Source organism: Hylaeus volcanicus, chromosome 2 (assembly GCF_026283585.1).
Source record: "Hylaeus volcanicus isolate JK05 chromosome 2, UHH_iyHylVolc1.0_haploid, whole genome shotgun sequence".
Taxonomy (NCBI): Eukaryota; Metazoa; Arthropoda; class Insecta; order Hymenoptera; family Colletidae; genus Hylaeus; species Hylaeus volcanicus.
Genome location: NC_071977.1, coordinates 31,591,001 through 31,616,593, shown reverse-complemented (window position 1 = coordinate 31,616,593; position 25,593 = coordinate 31,591,001). Strand labels below are relative to the sequence as shown.

The 25,593-nt window shown below is 45.9% G+C and overlaps 1 protein-coding gene across 2 annotated transcripts in view; it reads right to left on the bottom strand.

Annotated features, from left to right (window-relative positions):
* Positions 1 to 171: 171 nt before the first annotated feature.
* The window catches only part of LOC128872417 (proline-rich transmembrane protein 4), a 40,716-nt gene continuing 15,294 nt past the window's right edge, over positions 172 to 25,593 (bottom strand). For both annotated transcript variants that reach the window (XM_054115073.1, XM_054115074.1), the window contains 4 exons: positions 5,744 to 8,216; positions 4,841 to 5,532; positions 3,102 to 3,610; positions 172 to 2,992 (listed from right to left, as the gene is read on the bottom strand). In XM_054115073.1, the coding sequence (XP_053971048.1) occupies positions 3,153 to 3,610; positions 4,841 to 5,532; positions 5,744 to 7,191 (2,598 nt within the window). In that variant the 5' untranslated portion in view covers positions 7,192 to 8,216 and the 3' untranslated portion in view covers positions 172 to 2,992; positions 3,102 to 3,152. The remainder of the gene's footprint in view (positions 2,993 to 3,101; positions 3,611 to 4,840; positions 5,533 to 5,743; positions 8,217 to 25,593) is intronic.

Genomic DNA, 25,593 nt, shown 5'->3' with positions numbered 1-25,593 from the left:
TGAGGCTCTTACAACCTGGTTCTTCATGAATGAAAGCAAGGCGTCTCGCCAGCATTGCAGTCGGCTTCTTCAGGACTCGAATGACACAGTGTGACATATACTATTACATGTCCTGGATGGGCAGCCATTGCACGAAATCGGTGCCATATGAAAAATTAGGATAAACATGTAAAGTGTTTCGCAAAAAAGCTTTTATTTACATTTGTTGTTCCTCTTTCTTTAGCGCTATTAGTTAATCTAAAATTGCAGTAAAATCCCACAAAAGAATCGGTTGCGATCGGACCGATCGCCGTTTGCTGTGGAATGTTTCACATAATAAATACAGCTTTTTTTCTTCACATAAATTAAAAACGAGTCTTGCATTTACAACTGAGAACGATGTACGACTGTGTGTCTGTATGTATGTCGTGCAGAGATGGACGTAATCTCGGTCAAATAATAGACGATACGAATGAAAGCTAATAGCGATATCTATTCGACTAAACGCTTAATTCGGATAAGGTACTAAAGGGTTTAATGTGAGAACGTAATACGATTATACAATCCAAATTGTAATTTTTATCGAGCAAATGATGAACGAACAGCGGTTTATCTTGCATTATACGAGTTATTCGAGTCGGTTATTTGAAATTTGTTACCTCGATGAGAGTTCCGTCCATCTCTGTTGAGTCGTGTATTGCGCTGATGCGAATGAGCGTGTTTTATTTTGTATGTGTGAATCCCGGGGTGCGTGTCGGATAGAATCTGCACGAATTCTATCCCAACGATAATATCTACTCACGACGAGCCCGTATACCTTATTTACAATGTCCATATAAACATATACACTGCGCTTGACCGCTTAAATCTATTTTATTCGATATACGAAGTTGAGAAGAAGGTGGAAAGTACTATTTTGTACCTTCAGGTTCAAGGGTAGGAAGAGGGTGCAGGGGTCGGGTCGGGAAAAGGAAACGCGTACAGAAATAGTGGTGGACGCGAGTAAATTAAAAACAAATTAGGAAACAAACTAATGCTGGCCTGTGTGCGAAGTTGTTCAATTCTTCGTGGTCTCCGACGCGGAGAGGGAACATCGTTACGCGCTTGATCGCTTGGCGTGTTAGATTCGTTGAACAGAAATCGCTGATATCTGTCTCTACAAGCGAACAAGATGGTAGCTCATGCTGGCTACACCGACGTAACTTAATATACAGAATATTCTGGCTAATGGTAGTACAACCGAGCAGTGGATGATTCTTTGTGAAACGATGAGTCGAAAGTGCAAAAATAAAATACATTTCTATGAAGCCACGTCTTCAAGATATTACGCGTTATCGTGATGCACTTTCAAGCTCGATTTTCTTGAAAACGGTGCCTCTTATAAAAAGATTTTAATCGGCACTTTCGACGTATTTGTTCATGTCCAATTCGTTGCACGGTTGTACCACCGTTGCCGGAACACCCTGTATTCAACAGGGAATTCTTAATCCAACCTTAACCGCTAAATAAATCTTACAATTGGACTGAGTGATAAATTATTATCGACTTGTACAACGCCCCGTAGTCTTTTTTTAGTCTTTTTCTTCCTTCCGTTCAGCACGAGGCAGAGAATCATCACACATCCTACTCGCTCGATACGTATTTTCGTTGAACCGCAATAATTTTTTCAAGTCGCTCGTTTACGTGTGTGTGTGTGTATGTGTACGTGTGCACGCGTGTACATACGTATGCGTGTCCGTATGTATGTGCGCGCGTGCGCGTGTGTGTTTTGGACCACGTGAATAAGTTTCCACTTTTTTTCGTCTTTTTTTATTCGTTACAAAATATACTTCCTTCTGTCGAACCTTGCGCGGGATCTCGAGGAAGGAGACGCGTGTATCGGTCGAACAGGTGATTAATTACACCGCCGAGCACTTCGAATTTGCACAGTGCTCTTTTTCCATTTGTTTCTGTTTGCTTGGAACAACCCAACGAGCATGATGAAAGGGGACGCGCGGAGATTAACCCCTTGCACTATGAGGTTAACCGTGGCGGGACGAAAACATTTTCCCTTAGAATAAATAATATAATTGATAAACTAAGGAAACGATTACAGTGCAAAGGGTTAAATTATTCTAAGGAGCGAAGTTTCTTGGCCACGAGAACGCGCGTATTAGGAAAGTATCGATGGTAATGAAATAAAGCTATCGAGTCGTGTTCGTACCGTGCCATTCTCACCCAACGATCACGTGTTGTACCGATACATTCCACAGCCGAGTTTCTTAAGAGGATTAGCCAGTCGAATTGCTTCAAAATAAAGTCGTCGCTGAGAATCGATTCTTTGCGTGCATACATGCGTCCAGAGAAAGCCATCGGTGCGAACTATGGACGTATACATGCGTTTGTCAACGTTTTTATTCTCCTGCGTGTTCTTTGTTCCATTGTATCTGGGCACTACAGCTGGCCTTAGGAGTACAAAGAGTTAAGATACGTTTAAACACTGCACAACAGGGAAAATCAGGATTTGTATTCGCTACCTTGAAATCAATTTCCAAGGAAATGACTCGATTTCGGAACGACGCGACTGTCCAGTCTCCTTGCTACTCGAAGAAAGGAAAAACGAAAGAAAGCTTTTCTCCCTATAGGTTTCGCGAGATTACAACGTTTCGTTAATCACATGAACCTTAATAAGTACCAAGTGCCTAATATAAGGTCAAGATTCGTGATACCCTGAACTACCCACGTAACAGGTAGAAGAACTCTTGACACGAGTTCGCCGTATACTTTTTTTCCACTCTTCTTCGTCTTCTTAATTCGTCGCTTAATCGAGAACGTCAAATAAATATCGATGCCATACGGCTAATTGTTCGTCGGATCGGACGTGGATGCGAAGCAGGAGAATGCGAATGGCAAGTAGGTATCTATACACAAGGACGTATCTTACATAGAATAAGATAAAATTAGTTCAAATTTAGACCGTAGTCGCGACAGCCCCGGAACATTCTATTATTTCGTTGACGATCGTGACGAGCACCTGAAACAGAACGGTAATTCGCGATCAGTACGCCGATGAAAGATTAGATCAACTATACGATCCAACTGGTTCGCAGTCGCTACTTAAATTTCGACGTCTCGACACTCACCGAGTCAACGGGGAACAAATTTCTATCATCTGGCGGCCGTATAACTAGACTTTACGTGTTGTTGTACAACTGATGGTGGGCCTGGTGCTGACTCGGATGGGGATGTTGAAGCGAGTGTTGATGCTGAAGCTGATGCTGATGGGGATGTTGAAGCTGATGCTGATGCTGGTGTTGATGCTGCAGCGTCGGGTGTCTAGCGTTAAATCTCACGCTGCCTGTCAGCGAGCTTCCTCTGCCGTGGGTGCCGACCACGCTGGGCGTATCCGACAGTTCGTCGTCCTCGGCGCCGAGACTGCGGAACCTGACAAATCCGTCCTCGGCGACCAGCATCGTTGAACCGGTTGTCGGTGTTTGCTCGTGCAGACCCTGGACAGGCGTGTGTCTGCCGCGACTTTCGGAGTTCCTCAGAGTTTGTATCCCATTACCGTGCCGGTTTAACGAGCCGCGACCTTCGTGTGGGAAATGGCCCATGGTGCCTGACTTGCGAATGGAATGTCTCTCGAATGTACCTGCAACAACGACACTGATATTTAGCATACCTTTATGTTGGAAGGAAGAAAAGAATTGGTTTTTTTTTTTTTTGTTTGTTGCCTTCTCATACACGGTTCGCGCAACGGTGCTATATCTTGTTTAGGCGAACGCGCAACTCGGAGTTCCTCCGAGGAATAATTACGCACAGCGAGATGCCCAGACAGGGGGATACCAAGGACAATGTTGCACGCTTTCACGACGTGGGAAAACGTGAAATACTGTACTCGAAGGGTTCTTTCGTTTAAAGGTAACAAGGAGAAATCGAGACTCTGGTTAGACTTTTCTGACGCGAGTGTGACGCGATTGGGAAACGAGGCACGTGAACAGGGGTTTCCGCGTGTGATGGTTACTGGGATAATCGTTTCAGTCGAGTTCGTGTAAATTCAAATGACGCAAAGTTATATATATTTACTATTTAAACTAAAATCGACATTTATTAAAAAGTGACGGTAAAATCACCGAGTATTTTTAAAGTCTTCCAAGGGGAACGATGTCTTTAAGAACTAAAATAAGATCGACCCCAAGAAATAATAATCGTGCTATAATTTGTTCTTTTAATCCATACGACACGGAATCTAGAACGTAACACTGCCCCGTGCAACCTAATTTATCATTTCATACGCTTCAAGGTCACGGCTGAGAACATAGTTTTAGAAAACATTAAAAAAACAATCGTTTAGCTTCGCGATATAATTGCACAAGCACGAATATCCTTATTAAACTACCTTGAAGAAAATAATCTGTGACGTATTTAAATTCTTCGGAGCACGCAACCACGCAATTATTTAAATTGGTGCCCTTCCAAGCATCCGTGCCGCGTAAAAATATTTTTCGGAGTGAAATTCATTTTTAGATCAGATAACGGTTATCAAAGATTATTTAACAAAAATTGACGAGATTCGCATCGATATTTCGGTCGAAACGCAACGGAAAGGTCAACGGAACAATCGATTCGTGATTTAATTAATTCGTAATTTTTAACATAAAAATTCTGTAAAATTCATACTACGGACGAGAAAAGGCAGGCGCGATTTTTGCGCCGAAACGAGATATCTCCCTCGAAGCAGCTTACACGCGAGACGTTTGTAGGACTCGTATACGAATAAAAGAAACAAAAAGGCGAGGACGCAACTCTCGCGAACCGCGTATGAGCGCTGGCGGTGATTTAGGTCGAAACGCTCGATCGCTGGCCAGGCGGTGGCCGATACCTGATATGTTCAAATGCTCGGGTAGCGTGTTCAGCGGGAAGCTATCGTCGTAAACCTGTTTCCCCGTTCTCATCGTGTAATTCTGAATCGCCTGGTTGGTGCTGCAGATAGCGGGGTAAAGCACGTCGTCCATATTCTCGGTGGAGGTCGAGCTACCGCAGGGAAACAGAGCGAAGCCGGAGTGCACCGGGTGCTGTTGCAGCTGCTTTTCCCGCAACGGGTACTGGGACAGGCTGGCTACCCAGGCGAGGAGACCGCACACAGCCAACTCCAGCAGTCTAACGGAGAACTGCCAGCCCCACCAAAGCCAGGGATAAGACTGCGGTCGTTCCTGAACGTTTCCGAAGATCCCGTACAGCTGGACGAAGCCCATCATGATGAAGAACAACGCGGTGGCGATGCTGGTGGTGATGGCGGTGCTCAACGCCACCGTGGTAGGATCTGCCCCGACCATGTGATTCGCTCCTGCCGCCTTGTTGCTCGCGATGTGGATCTGCGAGCGCACCACCCGGTACACGTACATGTAGCCCAGGCCCAGGGTCACGCACACGATGATGTAGATGCACTGGCAGATCAACGGCAATATCTTCGCTACGTCCTGGTAACCCAGCACGTGCGTGGACACGTGCAACGAGACGCAGAGCACCGCGTGCACCGTCGAGGCCATTACCAGCCCAGCTGGCGAGAGGAACCTGTCGACAACAACAGATCTTTAGAATTTTTCAAAAAGCTACGTCGCAGAGTAAAGGTGACCTTGTTTTAAAATCTCGATAGCTTACAACTCATAGCGGTAGAATGTTAAGGCCTCGAGTGCAAAGGGTTAAAAAGTGGCTCGAAATTATTCTCGCTATACTCTATAATACAATCTAGCCCGTTGGAAGGATTTTAACAATTCAATCGAACCTGTTGTTCAGAGCTGGCGCCTCCGAGCATCGCGCGAGGTAGAGCACCAGGGTGGCGAACGCCGTGGAGAGTAGCGGAGCGGGCAGGTACATCAACACCCGCGACAGGGGCTCCGGCAGCGAGTGGCCGAGGTTGTAAGCGTCGTAAAAGAGATGAAAGCATCTTAGCGTGCAGACGGTCGTGAGCAGCAAGTGAACCGCGAGGAAGTACGACTGCGTCAACAGATTCGTTGCTTCGTTGAAACGGACGATCTTGTATATCGAGTAGAGAGCCATCAGGGTGAACATAATCGCCGCGACGTAGACGTGAAGGGACCAAGCGATCCGCCAGGTGGACTCGAGGGAATGAGTGTCGATCTGCGGCACCACGCGATTCTCGTCGTCGTTAGGCCTCTTCTTCGGCGGCGGCGCCGGGGGTTGAGGCTGGGGATACGGCAGCCTTTCTGTGTCGACAATCTCGATGTTCTCCGTCTTGTAGCCGTTCTCGTTGCGAAGTCCTGGGTAGCCGTCGTCGTCGTGCCGCCTCGTGTTGGGCAGATTGAAGATCGTCGGCTGAGTGACGGACTTGGAGGAGTCCAGCTGGCTGGAGGCTCTCGTCGTGGTGGTCGACATCGTCGTCATCTTCTCGGTGGTAGGGGCCACGGGCGCATTCTGCGGCGGGGTTTTTGTAGGCAGAGGCTTCAGGAGTATCTCCGGGATGTCCTGTTTGCGGCCGTTGCTGCCGGAGAGTATCCTCGAGATGCTCGGGTAATGCAACGTTGGGACGAACTCGTTGGTGTTGTTTCGCCTGTCGAGCTCGCCGGACTCGACCGCGTTCTGCTCCTTGCTGGGGATGTTCAGCGGCTTGTTCCTAGAGTGAGAGTGCCTCTCTGGTACTTGGGAAGAGCCCTGAAGGTCGGGAGGCCTGATGGGTATCCGTTCGTGGGCTGGGGTACCGCTGGGCGGCGGCACGGGTCTCTTGAGGCCCGAGTGAGCGTCGGAGTTGGTTCCCCTGAGGGTGGGCTTGTTGGCGAACGGATTGAGATACTCTCGCGGTAGCGGCGGCGTGAAGAGGGCGCGGGAAGGGGGAGCATACGAGGGCAGTTCTCTAAAAGTTGGGGACACGGTTGGTCTGGGCACGGGATTTCTCTGAGGGGGTACGGGATACCTCGCGGGAGGCGTCGACGGGCTGGTCGTCGCGGCGGTGGTCGTGGTGGTCAGAGACGAGGGTACCGTCGACAGGGTCGTGCTGGCCGACACTTGAGCATCGTAGGCGGGTACGCTGCGCTTTGTGGTAGCCGAGCTGTGCGCCACCTTGTTGAATATCTCCGCCAAGTTCTTCTCGAGCTGGGTGTTGTCCAGGTTGAAGATTGGAAAGTTGGGTCCGCCGTCGCCGCTCGCGGAGCAAACGGTCGTGCAGGACAATGCCAGCAGTAGCGTCGACAGGAGAAGACGCATCGTCGGGGTCATGACGACGCAGGGTAGAACCTGGACCACGGATGACAGCCGTTTAGCTCAGGCCAGCATCGGTTCATTCCATAACCGCGGACGATTAATGGCGCAGCGACGTAAGGACACTTGTGAGGATAGGGATCCCGGGGCGCTGGCCTGCGCGCGAGTCCTTCGGCCTTGGCTAGCGTAACGCGAGACGAATATTACATTCCTAGAGGCGCGCACGGGGGGCACCGGCGTTGCTTTCCCGTGGATCCCTGTTGCTGCCCGGTCGAGCTTATCGTCGGCATCTGTTGCATTTCCCTTTGGTCGCGCGACTCGGTTATATCACTGGCCTGATCTTTGGGGACGGTTTCGTGGTTTACTTCGTGGATTTACTCCTGGGATTCCCCGGCCGGAACGTTCCGAATTCCTGTGTGTAACGCGTGTCTCTCTTCCCCGTGTTGGCCACAGGGCGTACTTACATTTTCGCGATAGTTTCGACGAGAACTTCCGAACGATTCACGGTTCAACGAAAGTCGCGGTGAGACGTCGATGTTCGCCGACTTTGGCTCTCCGTTGGCATCCGATTTTCTCTAGTTCGTTGCCTCCCGAGACGGACGAGGGGGAGAGGTCGAGAAAACTATTACCGCCTCGCCTCGTGTACTTCCATTATAGCATCGGAATTCGATAAGCCACGGATTATTTTCGAGGTAACGGAGTTACGCGTTGCCTCCTCCCCGTCCCTGGACAGAGACTCGATTTAAAATCTATCTACTTTTACGAACGACGCGGTACGTCGGTGCTTCTTGTTGGCCGGGCTTAATCCGATGTCATCATTGCTCGAAGCCATCCCAGATTCGCGGGAGCCTCGGGCGAAACCTGAATTCCTGGGGGTACATTTAACGTTTGGAATCAGTCCGTGCGATGCCTTCTAGATAGGATGCTGCCGTGGTTGCCGTGTCCATTCATTTCCCCGGGACGCGTGCACGTGTGCGTCTATACGTGCGCGGAAACGTTGCTATCCTCTCGCTCGTCGTCCACCACCTCGACGCTACGAACACCTGTGAAAAATGTTCCTTCGTTAATTCCTTCGTTGTGCACCGGACGGTGATTGGTCGTTGAGTTACGATACAAGAACGTTCCGAGGAAATTGTACGCGCCGCTCTGAAAAACTAGGGGATCCCCCGGATTGATTAACCGGGATTCGAACCTTTGATCTTTCGTTTGACGGACGACTGCTCTCTCTATCGATTCACCAATTTCACCGTTGTCCACGGATTAATCTTATAGGTCGAGGACAGGTGTTTCAACGTCCTCTATGGATCGCGCTGGGAGTTACAACTCAAAGAATGATTGTAAATTTTAAATAGGAAGGCTTGGGAAAAATTAAAAGGATGATGCTGACGGTTGGAAATATGGTGGCTTTATTTAAGGGGAGTTAATATGGCGGACAAATATTCGGGAAACTTGAGGAAATTTGGAAAGGTGGATGAGGAAAACGAGTCTGACTCGTGTTTTGCAAGTTTGACCTGAAATTTTCATCACGAGTCAAACTCGTGGTTTTCAAGTCTGGCATGAGATTTTCATCACGAGTCAAACTCGTGATTTTCAAGTCTGGCATGAAATTTTCATCACGAGTCAGACTCGTGATTTTCAAGTCTGGCATGAAATTTTCATCACGAGTCAGACTCGTGATTTTCAAGTCTGGCATGAGATTTTCATCACGAGTCAAACTCGTGATTTTCAAGTCTGGCATGAGATTTTCATCACGAGTCAAACTCGTGATTTTCAAGTCTGGCATGAGATTTTCATCACGAGTCAGACTCGTGTTTTGCAAGTTTGGCATGAAATTTTCATCGCGAGCCAGACTCGTGATTTTCAAGTTTGGTCTACAATATCATCACGAGTCACACTCGTGATTTTTAAATGAGGCCTACAATATCATCACGAGTCAGACTCGTGATTTTCAAGTTTGACCTGAAACATCATTACGAGTCAGACTCTTGATTTTCAAACGTGACTTCAAATATCATCACGAGTCACACTCGTGATTTTCAAATTTGACTTCAAATATCATCACGAGTCAGACTCGTGAAAGTACTGCAAAGTGTCAACTTTTCATTCTAAATATGTCGTTTCGAATAGTTTAAGGAAAACAATTTTCTTGTATTTTTGATGGGTTGCATTGTTCCTGTAACGGCTCTGAATTCAGACGATAACTTTGCATAAAATTTGCATCCATCGTAAACGCGTATAGCATAAACAAACACGGTTCGTTAATAAACGTTTCTACCAAAGATTTCCTCTTCAGCGGAATGGGTTTGCATAAACGGCGTGACCTAAAACGCGAAACAAAATTTACTATGTGCCCGGCGTCAACAAATTGTTCTAATAACCGTCAAGGACACGCGTTTTATGATAAATTATACCCGATGAACAACGATGCTCGCTTTCAACCGCAAAGGTTGAAAGCTCGAAACATCAGCGCCGTCTGTTTCGATAGCTTTACGTGACCTACGAGCAAATTTAACGACACTCGATGCGTATAATGTAAAAGGAAAAGAGGAAAACGAGATGTAGCGAACGCGTTAAACGTGTTCCGTGTTCGAGTCGTCGGCTGATAATAAAGAAGTTGAACGACGAGCGGAAGGTATCTCGCTGAAACGAATAAAAACGGGTCATAGAGCAGAGAAATTAAAGATCGCGAGCCGTTGTTCTCGACGGAGCGCCGGAGGAAATGTAGGTTTCGTTGAAATACCACTTGGAAAGAGTACGGGAGACAGAAGATAAGACACGTAACGCCAATACGAAGTAGGAAGCAAAGTCGATGGAGCTCTTCTCGCAATTAGAAGAGGCCTAACGTTTCTCGCTGACACGATACAGCGCCGTGAAACCCGATATTTAAAAATGTAATTTCACGTCGGAGATCCGTAGTGTATTGAGCCACACCGGGTGACGAAAGGTATTAAATTTCAAGTATCGAAGTAACATGGAAGCCGTTCGAGTGCGGACGGCTACGGGGCTGCCAGGGGGATGCGCCGCGTGTAACAGGAAATTGCTCGGCCGGCTAAAAGGGAATAATACACTGCATGAGTCAGTTTCAATGATGATTGGTAGAGGGCCGTCGATCTCCAGTAACGGACCTACGTACAGGCGACATACGTGATGCATGAGGCCTTGCGTAACTACATCCTAATTTCATTTCGTCTAAATACCGTACCCACTTTTAAACACGCTAACGATGTTTTAAGATTTTACCGTTCGGTTAAACAAAATTCTTTTTGTCTTCGTTGTTAGATTTCTGATTCTTTCTCCCAAATAATTTAGAATCATTAATATCGTTATCGTTCTTTAAATATCTGTCTAGAAAATATTACGACAAATTTCTTGTTATATTGAAAACATACCGATACGGACAACGCCCTTGAACGAAGACGCGTCTTCTTTAGCGCGAGGCTTTTTGCCAAGGGCCTCGCGAACCGTAGAACCGCCACTGGTCACCAATTACACCAAGTCGCGTTTCCACCGAACGGATTCAATACCAGATGCGATTTTCATTTCCCGGAATGACTGTCAGACCGCGTTTCCAATAGCCGCGATATTACCGTGTACGAGGAAAATCGCGGTGAAGCGCAAAACAATGCATGATGCGGGTTTTAAGCTCGTAATCGATGATTAACGCGCCCCGTGGATTACGTTTGATCACGTGTAAGCGCGGAAAATCATTATCGCGATAAACAATGGGCCTAAACGACTCCGCTGGTAAACCAGCTTGCGAGAACTCGAACAACGATATTTAACTTTGTCGGAGCCTTTGAAATAAAATTTATTGTTTTTTATTACGTAAGAAATACCTGGAAAGTTATCGCTTTTCCTAGACGTATCGATTTATTTAACATGAATTAAATCGAGTCGCAAACAGTAGTTGATACGATTCTAAGTTTGTGTTTAAAAAAAAAAAAATTTCGTTGGAATTTATACTGTTCGTCCCGTCGCACAGTTCACGAAAATGTCCGAGAAAGAAGTTGCCTGAAGAATCGAGGTGACTGTATAGACGTTGAAACACTGACTTATCTGCCTGTCCGTCATGACACGAGATAAACATAGATATATGGGAGGGCTCTTGGTGTTTCGTGGAAACGAACCTCGACCGATGTCAACAAACTGGCCCGTTTCACGGACCGTGCTGTGTGCACTTCTATGCCCTCTACCGCGTCCGTGAAGGTACTTCGCTATCGTTCCGTTTTGTTTTTAGAGTGTCACAGGGAGCTACAAAGAGATAGACAAAGCGTAAAGAACAGAGTAAGTTCTCCGGATTGAAATCCTTCCGAAAAAAAAATGAAACGTCATTTACGCGGCCCTTTTTTTATCTTCTTAATCGTCCCTTTTTATCTGGCTACGGTCTTCGATTTACAGCCAATCCTAGTTTCATACAATTAATTTCTAAAAGAGAGACGAATGGAATTCGTATAGGGAACAGCGAGGATCGACTAACAAAATTTCCATCACCTGTTGATTACGTCCTAATAATGCGCGAAAATAGTGCCGAAAACAAAACGCGCGAAACGTTCCGTTTAATTGACGTGTTATATTCGAACGTTTCCAACGAGCATGATTCACGCTTAAAGTTATAAAAATTCTCGACGCGCGTAAACTCGAGGCGCAAATTGGCCGGAATAAATGTTACTTAGCATCGCAATGCATCAGTTAAAAAACTGGACACAAAGAGCAACAAATTCTAATAAATAGCACGGGGCCGCGAGATCGTTAACGCTTGGGCATACAGCCGTGTTTGCAATGCTAACAGATATTTACGCCAAGTCTCTATGATCCGCGGTCAGAGATTTGTTTCCGTTAATGGCGCAAACAAAAAATTAACGCGATCGATTCATCGTTCGTAATCGACTCGTGTTACACAATTTGCAGATTCTATCAAACGGGCGAGAATTTCGATACACAGAGCGCGACGAAATTAACGACCGCCGTTTTCACGGACGAATTTACACGTGTCGGATAAAAACAAAATGTTAAATACAGTCGGTATTCGTACAGTCTGTATGTCGATCGAAGAAATTTGGCCGAATTAGATTTCTTCGTTCATAATAGAACAATGGAAACACCGACACCCATCATTTAATTCGGACAAGCTTTTTCGACAGACATACGGGTGTCACAAAAATGTAGTAACACCTTGAAAGAGGTGGTTCGAGAGGTGATTTGAAACAACATTTTCGCTAAGGAAAAAGTTGTTTCAAATCACCCTCCCGAACCACCTCTTTCAAGGACCTTTAACATTTTTGGGACACCCTGTAGAGGGCAGGAATATGGACATAACTTGTAGGGCAGACCGTACACGATTCGTTTGAAGCTTCTTACCTCCCATTTTACTTTGAATTTCAAAGGTATAATAGATATCGCGCAAGGTTTTTTCCAACCTTCACCAATTCAGTTCCGTAGATTCTCACCCGTCAAAGTCGTGACTATTAATTATTTTTTTTTTTTTTTTTTTTTTGCGCCCGGTACACGCTCCATTCGTATACGATTACAATTTTAACGATCCAACGCGCGACGTACTCTCTCGCGATTTATGTCTTTGATCTATATAAATGCGTTTCGTTCGTGCGATCGGGTGCGAAAATCCGTGATAAATATTTGCAGAAATAACGAATTTGAACGTGTTCGTTTCGAAATCGACTGCGCTACAATCCAAGCTTTTACGCTGTAATTTTTTTTTCTCTACGACACGCGCGCGCGATCCGATTTCGAGATCGGCCCTCCGGATTGGCGCGGAGTATTTTGCGGAAAAAAAAAAAATTCGAAACTCACACCCGACGAACGGCTTACAAAAAGAAAAAAGAAAAACGAAAAAAAAAAGAAGAAAATTGCTCGTGACAGCGAGCAAAGTTACACGCGATCGGTCATAAAAGAGACACGAGCCGCGGGGCACGAAGAAAAACGATCTAGTTGCCATTGTATGTCCGTTTCAATTGTTTCGACGGAAACGCCATGTTTTACGATAATCGCACAGAGCCCGGTTGCGAAAGAGATTTTTTTTCGCTATGTAAAAATATTTTTTACAAAGGTGAACAAGGAGGATCAGGCGTAGAAACGAATTCCGTAATTAATTCTTAAATAATTTGTGGAAATGGAATTATTAGGCTAGTCGGAAGAAAAGTTTTCGCTATAAATTATTCTGAAATAAAGATTATTTCGGGAGATCCGTTAAATATGTACCCTTTTAGGTTTACGGACGGGTGAAGGTTTGAGAAACGCCGGCATAAGTGTCCGATACACACCTGACCGACGTTATCGTGGTGCGACGTTTCAATCACGTGTGTCACACGTGACTCGTGCGCGACACAAAACTTGTTACGCTTCCTTACTTTGTGGAGGAGCTCCCCTCCGCCCCTCCCCCCCTCCTCACTGACGTCAATTCCGGTGTAACGTGAAATTCGTTAAACTTTTACAATTACTTTATCGCGCCCGTTCGAGCTCAAAGTAAATTTCGAATTCACCGCGTACACGGCGAGTTCGCGGAAGCGTGAAAAATTTAATTAAAATTTACTGCTGCCGGAGATAAAGTTAAACGATTTAGCTCAAACAGAGGGTGTCTCGCGCGCCCGTAACGCGGAAATAAAAATGAACTCCGTGTACGATTCGAATGCTATTTCCAACAAAGCGTTGCTAACGCTTGACCGACCAGCTTTCGCGTATGGGTGGAACTTGCTAATTTAACTATTGCCAGTATCTCCTGTCGGATTCGGTCGTTACACTTCGCGAACTTAAATCCCCGTTACGGTGCGATTTTACCGTGACTTTTAACTTGTTCGGTTTTCAATGGAAAACGCAGATTACTCCGTTCGTTCTTTTAGAGTAAAAGTTACCGTGAAAAGGTACAAAATGAGGGATTTGGAGATCGGTTTTAACCAAGCGTTTCGGTATCGAAGGAGAGTGCTACGGTTCATCGGTCGTGATTTAACGACTACGTACATAGGTTAGTTTAGTTCGGTAAACAGATGCGATGTTCGTTAGTTCGCGCATCTGCGCCCCGAAACTTCCCTCGCGGAACTGTCTACGCCTCTGTTTGTCACGGTAGCGTCGATCGGTAAGCATCGCGTGACCCAAGTTGGTCTGCAACGCGTCCGTTGGCAAAATCGTCAACGAATGAGAGCTCGAGCTATGCACGACGAAAGGTAGATTCACGGAGGTTCCTAGTGCGTTGTATATTTTTCTTTGACGTTCACTTTTGTTGGACTGGAAGTCTTCGCAGAGACAGCGGAGCGATGAGCTTGCTAATGTAAACAGCGGAGCGATGAGCTTGCTAATGTAAACACCGGCGTCGAAATTCGAGTTCGACTCGGAACTGGCAACACTAGGTGTTGGTCAGTAGAGAGACAACCTCGATATAGCGAATGCAGCTTGTCCCCCGAGTCTTCGGAATGTGAAATAAAATTCATTTAATCGAAAACTATACAATTTTATTTTTCTTTCCACCCATGATCCAATAAGTAATCTAAAAATGTTGAGCAATATAAATAATTAAATTTCGTTCTTTGAAACGGGGACGATGATTGAGAACCGGCGAAGCGGTCGTTTACAATCGAATAAGACACCGGAGCTACTGAACGGCTGGTTGGCGCGTTCGTTGAACAGGGCGCGAAGGGTTTTGCGTATTCATGAAATTCGAACGAAGCGAATCGAGAGAGAACGCGTAACTACAAATAGAACGGATATATCGGTTTAAATTGATTCTAGAATCTGAATTGTTCTAGCGGGACGGCGAAAGCTGAATATATGATATGCGAGTAAATATTCGTCCGAATGTTTTGTTCCGTTTCACAGGGATCGCGCCCGCGATCAAATAAAGGAAAAACCACCAGCGACCGACGCGTAACGAACCGAGTAATTCGTGTAACCGAATACGAGAGCTTTTACACTCGCCGAGCCGGGCGGCGGCTGTTTAGTGTACCGGGGACGGCTCGCGAACAAAAACTCCGACGAAAAACCACATCCTGGAAGAGCCACGGAAGACGGCTCGAATTTATGCGAAACAAAAACGCGTTTATTCGCCGTCGCAAGTACGGCTTAAAGCGCGCAAGTAAACGCTTCGAGGATCACGGAGATTCGAGAAGGCCAGCTCGATGACGTTGAGGAGTCGTTTAAGGTCAATTTGGGTCATTTGGGTCATTTGGGGTCTGGTTTGCATCCCTTCACGTGGTTACTATTATTTTTCCTTAACGAATTTTTGTTAATACAAATATGTTTGGCACGTAAAGTAAGAAAAGTAACGTGATTAAAATTTCACGATCGACTCTTTTCAGGCATCTCCTTTCTATTCACTTCGACGGACCAAATATGATAGCTGCGAGTCACGTTTTAAGTGGCCAAAGGTGCTCCATGAATTATTCTCGATAGAACCGCAATTTCTCGTAGGAGACTAATTTCAGGTCGCATGAAAAACTACCTCGTCCGTGCGACAAAAAAAAAGAGGACGGCACAAAAAGAAAAGAAAGAAAAGAAAAAAAAGGGACGAGTTCACGCGGGACAGCAGATACACGGAGGAGACGAATTCCCGTTAAAAACAACCGATATGGTCGAAAATAATGGCCTGGAAGGAACGCGTTTTGGCACGACATGCGGCCAGATACCGTGGAATGGATTTGAGCCAGGGAGAAATGATATCTCTTAAACAAATTTTACACCGGTGTTATCTCGTTCTGGGCGACCTCCGCCGAGTACGAGGACATCTGCCCTCTACTCGTGCAGCAAAAGGGACACGAACGACGCGTCATCTTTGTACTCTCGTTTAAAATAAAACGAACCTTTCGATAGAGCTCGCGTTATAGCAAAACGAGTCTCCTTCACCGAGTCCTATTCGCGAACGCGTCCTAAAGTACACGTGTTGCAAAACCCGGCCGAGTCAGCTGACTGGATCGGGCCGGTCTCGAGTCACGCGAGGAATTCAGGTTAGTTCGCAACGCGCGACCGTCCGATGCGCCGTCCGGATTAGCAACGTTCACTTTCACGTGCAATTATCTGCCTTTACGAGCTTGTCTCCCGGGAAGCATTATCGCGCGGGGGGTAGACGGAGACGGAGGAGGGCTGTTCGTCCTCCTGTCCTTTCTCCGGAGGGACAACGAAGACGGGACACACAGGCTTGCACAGGAGCGAGAAAACTTTCCAATTCTACTTTGTTAGTCGTAACAGGTTGTTCTCTCGTGATATCGAAGCGTTTACACGCGATCGCTGCTTTATGTCGGCACGACACGAACGCCTTGGGAATTTCGTTTGACGAAGTGGAAGCGCGAACCGTATCGATGTGCATGCCACGATTGTTTCTCGCCGAGTAATATCGGCTCGCCGCGAGACGAATTCGCGGGAATTGATCCGATTCCTTTGCTGTTCGCTGTATTACACGAGGCGAGACATTTAACCGGAGGTGGAGGAGAAACGGGACCGACGGAACTTTCGACCGAGTCAATTCTCGAGATTTTTATTTTGCTACAAGTTGTAGGATTGGAGCGGTTTGCGAATTAAAACACGTATTATTATCACGTCATCCATAGTTCGAACTCGACCACCTGCCGATCGTCGAAGATCGTCATGCGTTAACTATACATTGTTTTGGGTTTTTTTATAGTGCTTTTTCTTACAAGACCTCTTTCTGTCTTATCATCTTATTTTTCCATTATTCATCTAACGCCATAGACTTTCGATATTCTTTATATTAGTCGCACCTCGAGAAACTGAGGCGGACCCCGGCCGGGATTCGAACCCGGGCTTTCGGCGTTTTAATCGGCAACGCTACGCGACTGCTCCACCGCCCTAAACCATACATTGTATACATGTCCGTATTACGTTGCATTCCGTATCGACTCCTTACAGAGTCCCCCGCAAGCTTCGGCAAAATTTAGCATGGCCTAAGTGAACTACCCCTAGCTTCGGGAGAACCGACGATCGTCCAACGTTATACTGCAATGCCCAAACCTCGTAATTCTTCCCTCCTAAGACCCACATCTTCAAGTAAACGCAACAAGTAGGAAAAATCGATGTTTCGATCCGAAATTAGCCGACTGCTCCCTTGACTCCCATTCGGAGTTACCCTCGCCGCGATGTCGGCGCGAAATAAAAAAAAAAAGGAAAACAAAGGAACGAGGGGGAGAAACGTAAAAAAAAAAAAATACGTAAAGCGTACGACCCAATTATCCGAGGTAAGATAATAGAGCGAGTTCCATTACGAAGGAAATTTCGTCCCGGTAGCATCTGGAAGAGGAAATTTTTAATACGCCCCGGGGATATTATCTTTCGCGGGGTTGGTTCGGGCCGCGAGTACGCGACGTGGACAAAGAAGGAGAGAGTTGAACGAGGAACATTAAACCGTGCACGGTGAGGAACGTTACCCCCGTAAAATAGACGTCGACGACAATGGAAGAGGGAAGTACGGGACGGGCACGGAATGATAATGAAAATGAAAACGGTCATATCTCTATAAACATCTCGCGTCCGCGGATGGTGTGCCCGTTGTAAGAAGCGGAATTGGCAATTAACGAGAACCGGTATTTGCGTCGAGGGAACAGCAATCTGTTGTTTCCCGAGGAATTTCGAACTGGAACACGACGCTCGAGCATTACGCAAAGACACGGGGATCCCGTGTTCCGTTCCCCGTCCGGGTGACTCGAACTTCATCGGTAGAAGCGGCAGGATAATTTTACGTAAACAATACCACCGCCTCGTTGCCTGAAACTGTTTGATCGTCGCTTCTCGCCGATTTCGCGAGCGTGTAATTAAAATATCGCGCGGAAAAATATAAACTCGAATCTCGAAATTTGCGTTTTCGTTGCCTCCCTTCTATATCGGTCTCTTATGCAGTCCCTCGGTGGACGGCACGGGTGAACTTTTTTAATCCGTGATTCAAAGAACACAGCTCCTTAGCTCGTCAGTGCGCTCTTCTTTCACGGAAAGTTGCTCCGACTTCTAAATAGATGGTAATCTGGGCGAGAGAAGTCCAACAAATATGGCGAATGGGTTTGGAACTTTGCGGAGTAATTGATGCAAGTTTTTAGAGGCACCTGTCGTTGTGTATGTGTGCCTTTGCGTTATCCTCGGATAGAATTCTTTACGGGTTCGTAAATCTGACTGGTTCCGTATATAAATACTGTTAGCTATTTATAAAAATTTCGTTACAAATTCGTATTCGTTGCAAAACTTGAATTTCCGTTAGACGGTCTTCCAAGTTTTCAATTTTTATCTCTGAAACTAAACGTCGTACGAATAAATTGTAAATGCAAAAAAGTTTCGTTTAGTCATTTTCTATAAGATGATATTTTTTTCAAAATCCGATCGTTAGACCGTAGTCTCATTTTCTTTAAGACAATTGCAACAGGATCGGACCACTACGATATCTTAGGAAAAAGGTCTTCTAAATTTTCAATTTTTATCTCTGAAACTAAACGTCGTACGAATAAATTGTAAATACAAAAAAAGTTTCGTTTAGTCATTTTCTATAAGGTGACATTTTTTTAAAAATTCACACCTCCACGCCTCTTAGAATTTCCAACAAAAATCGTGCCGCAGTCAAAGGGATAATAATCACGGATTGAAACGGTTGGGTATTTACTAATTCAATTTCGATTCGATTACCTCTCCTTTTGAGGAGAAAAAAAAAACAGCGATAAAGAAACGACACTTAACGGCCTATACTCGCCCTGTCCCTCGGCGCGAAAAGAAAACTCAATGTGAACGGCTCAGGTGGATCGAACAGGGATTACGCTCTCTCGGAGGGTATAAAATTACGCGGAAATTGGTTCGGCGTCTTGTTTCATCAAATGCTGACGTACGAAATAATTCCCCTCTGGCAAAAATACTGCTAAGGAAGAAGGCGTTCTTTGAACTCCCTTTGAGAACGCGAGCGTAGTTGAATAACCAGTGCTCGGCACGAGATTGTAATTTGTAACCAGTTGCAGGCCAATGTAGCTGAACAGAATCATCTCCTACACAAGGGAATTTCTATTGGCTTATTTCTGCGAATTGTTGGACCTATTCTATCCTACTCGCTGCTTTTTCGTTAACAATTATTCGTCCGCAGATTCGTGGATACAAAAAGAAGATGCAACTTTTGTTTAACACCATGAGACACGAATTTCAAATGTTCGTTTCTCTTCACTTTATTCGAATGCCGAAACGTCGGAAACGAGAAAAGAACAACGGTTTTATTTGAACTTGACGTACCCTCCTCCCCCCGCCCCGTCAGGCGTATCTTTCTCTGGACTAACAATATCCTTCGAACGTCATCGAAATCGGTTCGGGCTCCGTGTACTAGCTGGCTCTGTTTGTATCGAGTGTTTTGTTATCGGTTTCCCCCACGATCGACACCGCTGAAAATATTTTCGTCCCCGTTCCGTAAATATTACGGGAACGTTTCGTCACGATCGCGTGGAACGATCCCGGATGGATACCTTTTTAGACCCCCCGTAGGTGTCCCGGGATAAATAATTCCCGTCCACTTCCGTCGTAAAATGCCTTCGAACGGATTGCAGGCGTCTTCCAGTTTCCCATTATTCATGAAATCTATTTCCTCTACCGTAGCAGACAAAGCGGCTTCGTTCGAGAATATCAACTCTATTAACGCTGAACCTCCCACGATCGGTCGAATGATCGTTAACGATCGTTTACTATAAATTTTTTACACACACATATATATATATATATATATGACAAAAGTTCCTGTAAGACTATTACTTCCCTTGATTATAAATAATAAAAATGGGTAGAAATGTGAAACGTGGAATTGGTCTTCCACGATTTAAAAGCGACGTGAATTTGATTCATAGGAACGTTACACGTTTCTCGTCGTTCGGGAAACTCTGGTTTCGGTGGACCGAGACCTTCGCGGAAGTTCGCGTTATCCGGTGCCACGCCCAGTTGTACGCGCAGATAGCCGGAAAAAAAGGCACGCGAACGAAGGAAAAGTACGGGAAACTGCGACAGTGGGTGAAAAAAAGAAATGCGCGCGACGGTTCGGAACGTGTTATCCATTCTCCGTGACGGTGTAACCGAATTAAGGGTTAGAGATCGCGCGCAACCGTTCGGTCCGTGCTTCGATCGGTAACGATGCTTCGAGGGTGGTTCGACGGTCCTCGCCCAGCGCCATCTACCGTCGGCAATTAATTAGGTAAGACGGATTAGAGAAGCTGCGGAGGGTCTATCCGACTGTGAAAAGTGCATTCTAACCAAATTGCGCGCACGGTCGAGCGACGAAATTGCATCCGGCGACGATCGATAACGTGTGAAAATAAAAGGAACGCTGGCGTGAGGGAGAAAGAGGTAACCCCACCCCCCAAAAAAAAAGAAGAAAAAAAAAAGTGTATATCGCTGGGAGATAACTACGAAACGGATGGAAATTGCATGCCAACGAGATCACTCGATAGATGGGATTATTAAATCAACCCCAAAGTGACGGGCGCCGCGCGGCATGCCGAAATGACGCGTCGCTCTTAACGATACCGATTATCGCCCCAACGATATACCGGGTGAACGACGCGAATTGATCACCTCAATTATTTCCACCGCTACTAAATCGATTCGAGTCATTCTTCTCTTATCGCGGTTCGATTCGGATACCACGGGACAAAATATGTAAGCTAAATCGAAATTTGTACTGTTTCTTTGAACGACAAAAATGTTAAGTACAAACACACACACACACACACGAAAAAAAAAATGAAAAAAAAAATACATGTCGAATTGAGTAACCTCCTCTTTTTCGAAGTCGGTTAAAAAGAGTAATATTGAATTGTGCACCCCGTACATGTACCACGTTCGCGGGAGAAAAATATTTGCTCGATTCACGTTGAAGATCGTTTGTCCGGGTTCCCGTTTGATGCCGAGTGTCGAGAGGTTAACCGTGTACTCCCTTGAACTTGCGACAGTCTCGTTTTCATCTGTTTATTTACTTTGCGCGGTACGATCGGCGTCCTTGAAACGGCGTGGAGAATCACGGCATTAGGAGTGTTTAATCATTATTATTACGAATCCTCGTTTGTTTGGTTAGCCGAGAACGAGCGTTGCCTCGAGTACCAGAGAATTTTGTACGCGATAAGAAACTCCAATTACAGAGGGTTAAGCGAGATAACATTTCATATAGCTTCGCGAGCTTTGAGGGAGAGACGACGTGTTTGATGAAATAAAATTACTTCGTTTAAACTCGCGAAATTAACGAATGCGTTGAATCTATATTGACTCTTATCCTTTTCATATATTAGTTTTAAGTAAGTTAAAATTAAGTAGCGCGGTACCTCGCGATATGTACGAAATTTAAAGAATTACGAGTACTTCTCAATTTCTTTTTGTTAAATCCATATCTGTAGAGGTGTGAATTTGCGTGAACATCCTCGGTCTATTGACACGTGTACAGGGTGTTCCAAAAATGTTGAAGGTGAAGGGGTGGCGAAAGGGGTGGTTCCGGAGGTGATTTGAAACAACTTTTTCCTTAGCGAAAATGTTGTCCGAGGCTTCGTTAAGGAGATATTAAGAGAAAACCCCGACCAATCAGAGCGCGCGTATGTCGTTGGAGCGGCCGCGGTAGCAAATGAGCGCGGCCGCCTAGCGCGTAGCCTGCGCTCAACCGGCATACTCGCGCTCTGATTGGTCGGATGTTTTCTATCGATATCTCCATAACGAAACCTCGGACAACATTTTCGCTAAGGAAAAAGTTGTTTCAGATCACCTCCCGAACTACCCCTTTCAAAGACCTTCAACATTTTTGGGACACCCTGTGTATTCGATCTCCAGCAGACTACGACTAATTCGCTAAACCAAACAAGAAAAACCGTTGTTAATTTAAGAAGTGTCTAGTTTCGGAACTAAGAACAAACAAAATCTATTAACCGTTTCCGTTCTCCCTTGTGAGGATCCTGGACATCGCATCGAACGGGTTCGAGAAACGGCAGATCTAGAGGCGTTTAAATCAGAAATACAAAACACGTTTCCCCGTTGCAATTAAAATCTAGCTGAAGCTTACGGGGGAGCGGTCGCCATTGTCTCTCAAAGGAGAGGCTAGGAACGAGAAGTGTGTCGATAATTTCGTTTGTGCGTCGAGCGGTACGCCAGGTGAAGATAATTAGTTACAGCTGGAAATAATTAACTATACGCCACTGCAACGGTACTCTAATGAATTCACGGTACATTTACCATCGCAACGAATTATTTGCCCCGTACGGCGGGCGAAGGAGGGGGTGCGCGGGTTGGGTTGGGTTCGGGTGGAGGTTCTATGGCGGAAGGCGTCGCTGCTATTGAAAAACAAAGACGACGCAACGGACGCCTGACGCACAATGGCGCGATGCTCGGCCAAGTAATAAAATTAAATTCGCTTCAATTTAAACTCTCCTTTGTAAACTTACGCGGAATGATTTTAAATCGCCGCAGGAATCATAGTAATGCTTGGAAACAAAGCTTCTACACCTCTCTCTCTCTCTCTCGTCTGCGCGCCCGCTCCTCCGCGTTAGTTCTTTTCTTCTCCGTTTAGTGAATCGTTCAGGGTTGCCAGAAACGAACAATTCTTAATAAGGAACAGTAACAAGAACTTTATATACAAGAACGAATGTTACGTTGGAAGATTACGAGAGAGATTGCGTGAAAAAGAAATTGTTCTTTGTGTACTCGAGGTTTCGGGTTCGAAAGCTTCTCTTCGATGATTTTTGCTAAAATTCGGGTTATACGTATCCGGTCGATGTCGACTGTTTTTATGTTTTCTCGATCCGTGCTCTAAGCGGGGAAAATCGACGAGGGTTACCGTATCATACACTTCCAACGATGTAAACCGGCGAGAAGAACGGAAAGTGAGAGAATAACGCGAGAGAGACAGAGTTACTAGGAACTAAATTTCTGTATTTACCCCATCGCCACCGTAAATCCGTTTAACACTCATTATCCCCTTGTCGGATTTGTTAATTTCCATGTAGTTCGTATTAAATACCCCGACGAGCAGAAATCCGGCTCGTTACCAGCGATAGTGCAACGCAACAACACGCGCATTACTTTGTTTTCATTCGCACACGCCGCTCGTTTGATCTTCGATCGTCCCAGTTTCTACGATTCTTTTTATTAATAATTTTTACCAAAAGTTTCTACGTAGCTTAAGGCGATAGAGTAGAGTCCGTAAGTTCGCACTAATTTAATTTCACGTGCGTTGCAAAATTCGTTTATACTTTCTACCATTTGGATCGTGCTTTTCTAGTTTCGATCTATTCGCTGTCCATTTACATTTTTTAAAGGGGACCAGGGATTCGCCACCGTCGAGGGTGGATCTCATCCCTCGAATCTCGTTTCTATGACTCTTTTTCGGACTGCTCAGCGCGTCACCTGGCGTATACTAGCTGGTAAGAAAGTTGAAACGGAGAAATGCACATGCGCCCCACCGATCGTGTGCGTACACGTATCTTTAACGTGTCGGTTATCGAGCCGTGAGCTGTGTTCTCGGTACGGTAGGGTCAACCAGTGTCGTAATCGTCTTTCCCCCTCGCGTGGAAAATCTCGCAGCTGATTGGAAGACACGTCGTTAAACCGCCTTGTTACGCACGAAGGAAAGTCTCTGCGAAGGGGTCGACGCACCGAACGGATTATTCCCTTTATTTATGGCCTGACGAAAAAATTGATTGCGACGATCGAACTCTTCGACAGAGTAGAGGAGCTAGACCATCGGTCAACCTTTCGACCTAACGCAAATATAGCTTGTTTGGATTGCGATAATTCCGTTTAACCTTTACAGATATTTCGAGGAAGCGACAGCTCGCATCGATAGACTTCTTCGGACTGTGTACGACGAACGATACGCGTTGCGAGACGAAGAACCGAATTCCCGTTCTCCTTGTGTCACAACACATCGATAGGCAACGGTGCGCAAACGGGAGACAAAAGAAAAGGACGGAAATTCGACGATTAGCGGCAGTTCGAGGCGTTTGCCCAAACCTTTTACAGTCTCGAATAAAACGTTTCCTCGGGTTGTTTATACACGTACAAAGAACAATCGCTTTATTAGCGTCGCTCGAACTGCATTTCCGTGAAAGTTTCCAATTTTTTCTTTTAAACCCGCTCGACCTGCCCTAGAGGAACTCGGAGGCGCTCCCCGGTTGAACACGATGTTCGCGAAGAAATTTATTCGCACCGATGCCTGGAGAAGTCGATACGGTCGTGTTTCATAGTTCCGGCAGAGGCAAGAGTGGAAAACGATTAAGGAAAAGACGGGTGTGCAGTTGCGCGAAACTGTTGCAAGTTCGGCTCTCCATGGAAAGTTTTATCGCGCCAAGTTGCCGCGGCGTCTACGATTTCGAAATTCGATTCTCTCCGCTCCAGAGGTTATTACCGCGAAACGAACGATTGTTTGACACCCCCCCCCCCCCCCCCCCGCCGACGACGAGCTACACCTCGGATAGCCTAACTTTCGGAATTTACGAGAATTAAGATCCTTCGAGTGTTGTGCGTTACGGGGCCAAATATCGAGTGCCTGTAATTATTTCTTTTTACGGAGAAAACTTTACATAAATTTACTTCGAAACATGCATAAAATATTCTCGATGGTTCGCACCTGTTCGCACCTTTAATGAAACAACCATTCGGTCGGGCAAGAGACTCACGTGTCTCGAAGAAAATAGAGGCGGGATGTGTTTATCGTTCGATAACCTACATTCGGCTGGCGGGAAGTCGGTGCATTTCATTGAAGGTCGGAAAGCTGATACGGTTTAACCGGTTCCCGAGCCGTAGCATGCGCTGATAAAGTATACACGGCATTCTTGTCGGTAATAGTCCTCGTCTCCTAAGCGGCGCGCAAAGAAACCAACGTAAATTCGACTCGAGCGCGTGAACAGGTTCTCGGATTATGCGTTCGCGTAATTGCTGTCTTCGTGAACGTGCCGTAATACCGAGGTGAGTACGACTCGATAGTTCGCGACTTTTCAGGTTGTGCATCGAAGTCGTGATGATTCGTGTGGTTTTTGTAAAACGAAACGATACGGATCGTTAAAAAGGCATGTACAATTCGGTACTACGAATCCGATATTTCTTGGCAAGAGAAGAACGATCATCGAGGAGATCATAAATCTTGGGAGAAACGCGAGAACCGTTCCTACTCGCGACACATTTTACGAGACCCACAATCCCTGCGGAAGACGCGACAAACCATTCGCTGGTCGTTTCATATCGATTCCGAGCTGCTGGTACGTCTTCGCCGGATCAACCGCACAAGAACAAACATTTGCTCGCAGTCGTTTACGGTTTGCTCGTCTTTGCGCGGTCACGGGTCTTATATGATTTCCTTTATGTCGCGGAATGCGCTGGCAGTTGAACAATTACGAATTCTCGCACCCGCGTGCTCCCTTTATGAAAGCTACGATAAGTGGACGTTCGGAATGCGAACAAGACGAAACGCAGGATAACGATTACGAT